This window comes from Fulmarus glacialis, unplaced genomic scaffold (genome assembly GCF_000690835.1).
Source record: "Fulmarus glacialis isolate BGI_N327 unplaced genomic scaffold, ASM69083v1 scaffold671, whole genome shotgun sequence".
Classification (NCBI taxonomy): domain Eukaryota; kingdom Metazoa; phylum Chordata; class Aves; order Procellariiformes; family Procellariidae; genus Fulmarus; species Fulmarus glacialis.
In genome coordinates this window covers 179,181-187,975 of record NW_009194328.1, presented here as the reverse complement: position 1 = coordinate 187,975, position 8,795 = coordinate 179,181, and the positions used below count along the sequence as shown (strand labels likewise).

The following is an 8,795-nucleotide window of genomic DNA, read 5'->3' as shown; positions in this document are numbered from 1 at the left end:
AAAACAGTTCTGTGTAGTAACACTCTTATTAAGGCCCTTGAGACAGAAAAATCTATTTTTACAGGTAGGATTCCTGGCAGGCATGATCTGTAATGACATGCTCGCTCTCATGGGAGTTAACTTACTGTGGAGAAGGAAATACCTAAAAGCATCAGCCTAATTTTAACCCTTTTTGCTCTGTCACACTCAGCTGGATACCTGTGGCTGACCATGCTAGTCACTGATGTAAACACATTTAATGATTCAACTCGGACAGGAATTGTTCTCCAGGAACGACACAGATTTTTTTGCAGAACACAAACAGAATTCATACATACATGGTGACCTTAGCAGATAAGAATTGCTGACACATTCCATGGGCACTGCTGTAAAATTGACGGACTTCAATCATTGAGTTTTCAGATGAAGTTAAAAGCTGGTGGCTTTAAGCAAGCATTAAAACATGAAATAATACATCATGTTAAAAAAAAAAAAGCCTAAGCCAACCCAAAGCAATTGCAAGAACATAAAATAAAACCCATTTATTGGATGACTTATTAGATGGGTACAGCATTTATTACTGGATACACCTCATATTCTCTAACTAGAAAATATACACATCTCTTTCCACGCTCCTCTGGATCCTCTGCTTGGAGTTATTCCACTGGAGAGGAATGTTGCAAAATGTGTAGCTGTATGAATCTGTGCTTTTACGCATAGCTGCCCATTTCTGATACACCAGGGAAATAACAGTTGGTAATTGCTGGACATGAAATCTGTCTATTTCCCTTTAAAAAAAAAAAACCAAAGGTCTAAATTCCTAGAGTTGCAAAGAATGGGCATTTACAGGATGCCACTCCCAGGCTGTGCTCCCTCTCCTCTCCATCAGTGCCTATCCCACGTCATTCTGGTCACCTCTGTTCTTCACACACTCTGCAGACACCACACGCAACATGGCAAAAGGCCAGAGCGCTAGACAATGCTGCTCCATTTCCCTGCCCCGCCATGCTGGCCATGAGCGTCTACCGAGAACTCGGAAGCCCAGGTGGCTTTGTGGTTTGGGAAGAACCATCCTAGAACAGTATTGAGGAACGTGGCCAGCAAGGACTGAGACGCCAGGATGGGGCAACTTTTCTGTTTCAGTCTTAGGAACGCAGGAGTGTTACTCCTACAGGTTATTAAGTTTTTCCTGCGCTACTCCAGCTGTTTCCACGTGAGAGCAGCAGTTGCTCCAACAGCGTTAGACACAGCCTGATGCATTTGCTGAAATATGAACCAAAACCTAATGTCTGTAACGCTCATCATCAGACTTCGCACTATTTCCTTCCTCTCTCATTGCTGCAGAAAGCCCTGGCTACTAGTTCTAAACCAAATGTGATCAAGCCCAGTTAGGCCTCTTGCTCTAAAACAGACAGACCTTTTGGCTGCCACGTGGTTTAGTGCCACTTGAATTTTATCAGACTGGATAAAACAGAAGCTGGCATCTTCACATACTGTCAGCTTGAAGCGGCTTAAAATTTCTCTAGAAAGCTGCTTGGTAACAAACTAGGAGAGACAGCCGCCTGCAGAACTCAGGAGCATAATGTTTTGTTCTGCAGTGAATCAATTTTAGTCTTGCAGCATTGTGAGTCTGCAACCTTCACCCCCTTTTGGGTCAACAGAGGCAGCTGCTCCTCTACAGCAGGAGTCAGAGGAGTACACTTTGCATTTTAGGGTAGACACTGAAACAGAAGAGAAACAACCAGCCCAGCAACAAGCTGTGAGGGCGATACTGATGGGTCAGACTCTTTTAGAATAGCAACTTTTTCCTACAAGCATTCTACAAGCTGAAGAAATGCACAGGAGAAGGTACATCATTAGAATGATACATCACCAAAGACCTCACCAATATGTATCAATCTTGGGGCAGGTATTATTTCCCTTCTGAAAATCAGGGCTGAAATGTTGCCCCTATTGCATTTCTCAGCAGAAATCAAAGCGGACACCTCGGAGTCTTCAGCATCGAACCACACAGCTCAGCCAGTGACCTTTGACAGATTACCAGAAAGCTGGCGAGCTCTGGTGAAACGCGTTTCCCAAATTAATGCTAGACTAAACGCTACCAGAATAACATATCTGCTTCTGCCGCCTTCTAGTCAATGTATTCCTACGACCACTTGCCCTCAGGTCTCAGTCACAGACCACCCCTACTATTTGCACTGCGTAGTAAGGGAGCAATGCACACGCCCAGCTGAAAAGGCTACTTTTGGGAGCAAAGTCCCCACGACGCAGCTGTGTAATTACAGTACATAGCAAAGGGGAGATGCAGATCACACAAAAATACTCAACAAAAAGGGGTCTGCAAAGGTTTCTTGTAAAAGAGAGCTACTCACAAGACAGATTAATACACACTCGACAGACTGCCTACGGCTGTGATGCATGAAGAAGAAGGAAAGAAGGAACTTAAAGGCACAGTTTGAGGAAGAAAATATCAGAGGTCAGCCATGACCCAGAGCTGGAAGACGGTTTAGAAAGTATCGAAAAGAAATCACTGCTGAGCAAATGCAGAGCACGACCCCAGGCGCATCAGATGGTGCTGACTTGGCTATGACACGCCAAGAACAAGACAGGGATGCTCCTTGGCCTGTGGCACCAAGTCACATTCGAGCAGCCAGAGAAGCTTTGATCTGAAAGAACCAAGCATTAAATATAAATCCCACTCGCTGCAGACAAGTCTCTTCTAGATGTAAATTAACAGCCAAGGCCTTGCTAAGAGAGATTCACACACATTTTTCTTATACATCCTACAGTGCCGGAGATGTGGTCTCTGTATTTATGCATAGTTAGTAATGTAACATACTCGTGTGATGACACTTAACTGGAGTATTGTAACACAATAATCAAGCAGAACAGTCAACATCCCGCGCTCTGTCACAAGCTGCATTTGCCCACAAAAGTGAGAGGAATTCATTTGCAAAGAACAAACAAACTTGACAACAGACACTGAATTTGGGTCCTCAGTATTGCCAATCCTTCAAGTTCAAGGCAACACGGGTCACTTTCAGGAAGTCAAGAAATTGGCTTAGAAACGCCTACATTTGTAACATAGCACAATTTTAGAGATTCAGAAACTAAGGCCAGAAAGGACTCATCAGCTCTGACCTTCTCCATATCACGGGCTACACGATTTCAGCCAGGTACCCCCACAGCCACCTCATTAACTCGCTCCTGCTTGCAGCCTGAACTGCTTGCTACACGCATCCCACACTGAGGCACCCTCTCGAGGTTCTGTCTCGTTTTGAAGTCAACTTTTCCAATTTCTAATTTCCATAACGAGTTTGAGTGGTTAATCACACTCGCTGTTAATAGTATACTTCTGTAATTCAAAATTCCAATTGCTGTGGCAATAATTTTATTTACTTGGAGAGTTTGGGGGCTAGAAATGTATACCAAAAAGTGAAAATGAAGATTCACACACTATTACTTGACTCTAGAATCTGGGGCTTTAAAAGAACTCTCAGGCTAAATATTGTGGCATTTGATGAAATCATGAGAATCGATAATACTGTGTCATTTATTGTTAACCTTTTACAGTTTGTGAATGTCATTATCTTCCACCAGAAGGTCACTTTGTAATTATATACGCATTCACATACAGCCTGTATGCTTCTATGAAATGCAACTGAAACTAACTGGAGATGAAAGCTTAGTCAAAACTCCTTAAGAAAAAACTGGTGTGTACAGAACTTCAAAAAAACCCCTTTAAAGTATCCAGAGAAAGGCAAATTTCAGTGGAAATGGAAGATCTTTTAACACAAATGTGCAGAAAGCATCTTTCATTGGAACAAGGCTGGCTAAGCTAGTGGCTGAAATAGTGAAATTGAACGAGAGTTAAAATATAGAAATCCTCTAGGAAAAAGGAAATTTTGCATATGGAAGTCTACTTTGCTGGGCATGGGCACCCTTCGGTTAGCCCCTTCCTCAGAGCATTAACCTACTGTTCCTGATGGAGTGCAGAGAACGAATTCAGGGTGCCGCTGCACGGTGCGCAAAGTGGGGATTGGATAGAAATTTTAAAAAAAGTATTTACAGGTCTGTAAATTCTCAAAACAGAAAATATAAAACTGCATTAGAATTGGGGTAAAAAAGAAAGAATCCTACCTTGAAAAACTGCAGATTCCCTCTGTCTGTCTGATGGGAAGCCTGACTGTGTGCAAATGCAAGGAAACGAGCTTGCTGCTCAAAGTTTTTACCTTGTTCAAAAAGACTGAAAATTTTTTGCCGGAATCCTACTGGAAGTAGGTACAGGATCCAGCAAGAGCCAATTTTCTTGCTAAAACGTTTGCTACCGAGCTTGCATTCAGTTAAAGAACAGCTAGAGAAGAGGGGAAGAAACCCAGCAGATGAGTTTTTTATAGAATTCATTTCACTACTGTTTCACTCCACTCATGTACTTGTATCAGTCAGCCTGATATATACAGCTGCTGTCTAATGTAACCCACTGCTCATCTCTCTCTCACCCACAACACACATGCACTCACACTCCCCTCTTCCTCCTCCAAGGACTGCAGTGCTTTCAACAAGAGAAAAAATAATAATAATAAAAATAGCAATAATTAAAAAAATCTACAGTATTCACTTCCTTTTGGTATATTACATCGGCATTTTCTGTACATGACCCAAGAGCTCCCTCTATTTACACAGTGATATGGAAGGACTTGTTCTTGGGAGCCCGGTTCTCCTGGCCTTGAGTGGGGAATTAAAGCCCACCTTTCAGAGTTCTTCTTTCTCTTTTCCATTTTATTAGCAGCATTATGTAAACCTGTAAGGGGAAGGGGGGGCTATTTTGAAGGTTTCTTGAGTCTGCTCCCTCTTGCCCTTCTCCTGGGGAGATGGCCGGCAGCATCTGCCCAGTTAGCAGCTGCTGTTTTTGAATTCACCATTCTCCGTGATGGAAAGCTTGGTGGGATTGGTGGGGGAGATGCCATTGCGGACTTGCATGCTGTAGCGCTCCTTCACCTGCGTCAGGGCACTCATCAGCCGCGTGTTGGCAGAGTCCAGGGACACGATCCGCTTCTCCTGCAACAAACACCCCAGAAAGTCAGAGCTCCTTCGCCAACGAAACGCCTTTGCCCCACAAGCCTGCTTTATGGGGAACTCCCAGGACCCGGGGCTGTGACAGTGTCTTCAGATGATTTCTAGGCGGAGGCAGCTTGGCTAACATTCTCTGGTAAGATGGGATGTCTGCCTCTTTCTGTTTTCTTGGGGTAACATGGCCCCTGCGTGCCACGGGCTTTCCGCAGGCCGGTCTGGCCCTCCCGGCCTTTTTGCGTGATGGGAGGTGACAGCGAGTCAAAGTTACATTGGTGAATTGATCCAGTCACAGTGGCTTTATCCAGACAGCCTCCAGCCGAGGCAGATGGAAATGCAGTATTTTGCCATGGGAGGGGTGGGAAGGGTGTTGGTGTTAGTAACAACAATAGCCAATTTAATTTTTTTTTTAAAATATGTTAGAAAAACAGAAACAGGCAGCAGAAAATAAAAGTGGTGGAGGTTTCATCTGGCAGAGAAAAGTGCAAGTGGTATCTAACGGCCATTGTCTCTGTATTTTGGATGGAGAGTGCTCAGAATAAACTCATGGTATGCTTGAAAGAAATAAAAAAAAAAAGCAGATAATGGCAGCCTGCAGTCACCAGCAGGAGTGAGGGTGCAACAGCAACATAGAGAAGAAGCAGCCAGAAGCTAAAACTAAGGGGTTATTTGAGGCGAAGGGGAAGAGGGCGGTGTGGGTGGAGGGGGAGATGCCATCGACAGAACACAAAGAACAAACACTGAACACACTGCTCCTAGACCCATTCCAGCTCAGAGGGGCTCCCGGGCTCCGCCAAATCCAGGGTTCCCACACCCCAGTTTTGATTCTTCTGGCACAGAAAGTGCTAGCCTCCACTTTTAGCAGAAAGCTAAAGGATGTGTACTAAATTTATAAAAAAATAAAAAAACCATTGACACAACCCAGCCTACTGACAGCTAGATTATCTGCAGTGGGATAAAGCACTGGAGGGTCAAGCCAAAGAGTTGGTGGCACAATTAGAAATGACAATTTTCATCTTCCCTCAAAAAAAAAAAAAAAAAATGCAGCCACACAAAGCAGCAACAGAGATGGCAAAAAGTAAATATGCTCTCCATGCTACCAGCTGATTGGCTTTTTTTATTTGAGAAGGAAAAATGTCTAATTTACTTGAATGAAAAAAGCTGCATGCAGGAACTCTTCCCAGTCCAGCCCATTGAGAAACAAAATGGAAAGAAAAATGATGCACAGGAGGCACAAACATTAAGGGATAGTTCAGACATACTGCTCAGGAGACCTAAGTGCTACAGCAGCCCCTTGAGATTTTGATCCCAGCACATCAGCTGTGTGGTACATCAGTAATCAAGTCATGTTTGCTTTTCTCAGTGGGCTTCCCCACAGGGGTAAGTGTTAGGGTGCAAAAACAAAGCAGAATTTAAGTACTGCTTGTATTACAGCCCTGAAGAGACCGAGCTCTGGATAGCAGAGCAAATGGAGGAGGAGGCACGAGAAACCACCAAACAGCAAGGCCCTAGCACTTGCCCTGGTCCAGCCAACGTAAGCAAGGAGAACAGACAATGGGGGAGTTAAAAGGCCTTAGCCTGTCCTCCCATGCTGAAATAAATCCTGCAAAACACAACTGCCTTAGCAGAAATGTGTTCTTCAGCAAGTTAAAGCTCCTCCTCCTTGGACTAAGTTTCGCCTGGAATATATAATTTAAAATCAAAATTTCTTTCCAAAGAATATAGCTTTCCAAAGGGTTAAAAATGAAAGGCTGGTTATTTTCTGGCACTGATGAGTGCTCACTATGCCAGTTTGCAAAACAGCTGGAAATCTACACTTGGAAAAATTAAATCTTAAAAGCATGAGCTTGGTGAGTAGAGGCGTCTTCTCACTCCAAGGAAAATTCAATCTAACAACCATGTCTCTAGCACACATGAATTGGGCACAGGGAGTGGGAGGAGCTGGAATGGGTAGGAGGTCAGTGCACTGGGCCAGGACTGGGTACTGCTCAGCTAGAGAACTGATTGGGTTTACTTGCCTGTTTGAATTATCTCATCCCCATTTATGACCTGTAATTTAACACAGCGGAGATGTCACTTGCAATAGCAACCGGGCCAGTACTCTTTGCAGCTCGGCTGCTCCAAGGAGAGAGTGTAGCCAGACCTAGTCCCTGCTCAGTCAGGGAGGCCCAGAGCCAGCCTCCGGAACCAGAGCGCACACGAGGCGCTGCCCAGAGCCGGTGCCAACAGCACGCACGCTGAGAACAAGGCTGTCCTCGTGCATCGGCGCAGTGTTGGGTGCTGCACCTGACCACAAGGCAAAAGAGCAAGTCCTGAAAAGCATCTTGTGGTGATGTAACTAAGCACAAGAAGCCCGGGTCACTGCTGTTTCCTAGCAGGCATTTAACTCTTCAAACAGGTGTGATAAGCCAGGTTCCAACTCCGCTCCATAAATCTCACATAAAAAAGGCCTTTCGTTTTCTAGCCACTGCTATATCCCTTTGCCAAATGAATCACAGACTAAGAAAAATCTTCCAAGCGCAACTTAGGGATTGCTACAGAACCCAGCAAACACTTGGGCTCCTCTGCTGTGTCCGTTCTGAATCTTGCATCAGTTTGCTCTTCTGCTCAGGTACCCACAAACGGGCAATGACAACTAAGCTGGCTGACACTGGTTGACACTGAGGCAGTTAAGCTTTGCTGATGACCTTGCTTGCCCAAGTAGCTAACAGCATTTCAGAAGAAGAAAGTGTCAGATTAAAAGAGGAAATCATTAATGCTACTGTTTTGCTACTGTTTTTTTCAACAATTTCCACTGCAGGTGATAAATGATCCATCATTTGATCAAGTGTGATCAAGGACCACACCTTTCCAGCCCTGAGGGTTTGAAGCTTTCACAAGTCAGCAGCAGTCCCGTCTGCCAGCTGGTGACACCCAGGGATCAGACCGGTCCACTCCCCGCCTTGCTAGTCCATAACCTCACACCCAGGCTGAGAGCACAGACAGGTAACAAAGGGAAGGGCAAGTTTCTTATTCAGTCACAACCTCTCAAATCCTCCACTCCAAAAATCACTTTTTATGACTTTGCTCAGTGTCCCTTTCACCTTCTTGAGGCAGATGACAAAGGCATCACCTCCTTCAAAAACCAGGCTGCTGTTTGGATGAGCTGCCATTCCATCAGTGTGCAACAGGAAGATGCCCTGACTGTGCCTATTTCCAAAAAATGGCCCAGCACGCTCAACTTCTACTCCAGCTTCCACTTGCCATACTCCTTGATCAGATTGCAGGCTGCTGTACTGTTCCCCCACGACCAAGAAAATAAAAAAATACCATGACTGACTACATTCCTGTTCATTCTCCAGCACCACACTCTCCCACGTCGCATTTTGAGTGCAAGTCCTCACAGAAAGGACTTAATCTTGAGCTGCATCTAGAAAGGGTGACTACACTGGTGTCTCCGTGTAGAGCATCTTGCACAATAACTAGGAACTATATATGGTGTAATTCCAGTAGGATTTTCTTTTTATTCTGCAAGGCTAGGTAACAGAAGTGCCATGTTATTGTATACAAGTGATTTATTCAGATTAGATGGCACGGATCCAAAAATCCAGCTTTCATGAACAGTCTTTCTGAAGAACTGTGGGAAAACGGGCAGAGGCAGCAGGAAAACCAGAACTTTTCAAATTATCAAAAAGAAATCTGCTATAAATATGCTCCTAGTATTACCAGGCTTTTAAAAACACAGCTTTTTTCTACTTTATATTTTC

The 8,795-nt window shown here is 44.4% G+C and overlaps 1 protein-coding gene across 1 annotated transcript in view; it reads right to left on the bottom strand.

Annotated features, from left to right (window-relative positions):
- Positions 1 to 4,872: 4,872 nt before the first annotated feature.
- The window catches only part of RASAL2 (RAS protein activator like 2), a 99,992-nt gene continuing 96,069 nt past the window's right edge, over positions 4,873 to 8,795 (bottom strand). The window contains exon 17 of the mRNA XM_009587728.1: positions 4,873 to 5,037. Within this exon, the coding sequence (XP_009586023.1) occupies positions 4,873 to 5,037 (165 nt within the window). The remainder of the gene's footprint in view (positions 5,038 to 8,795) is intronic.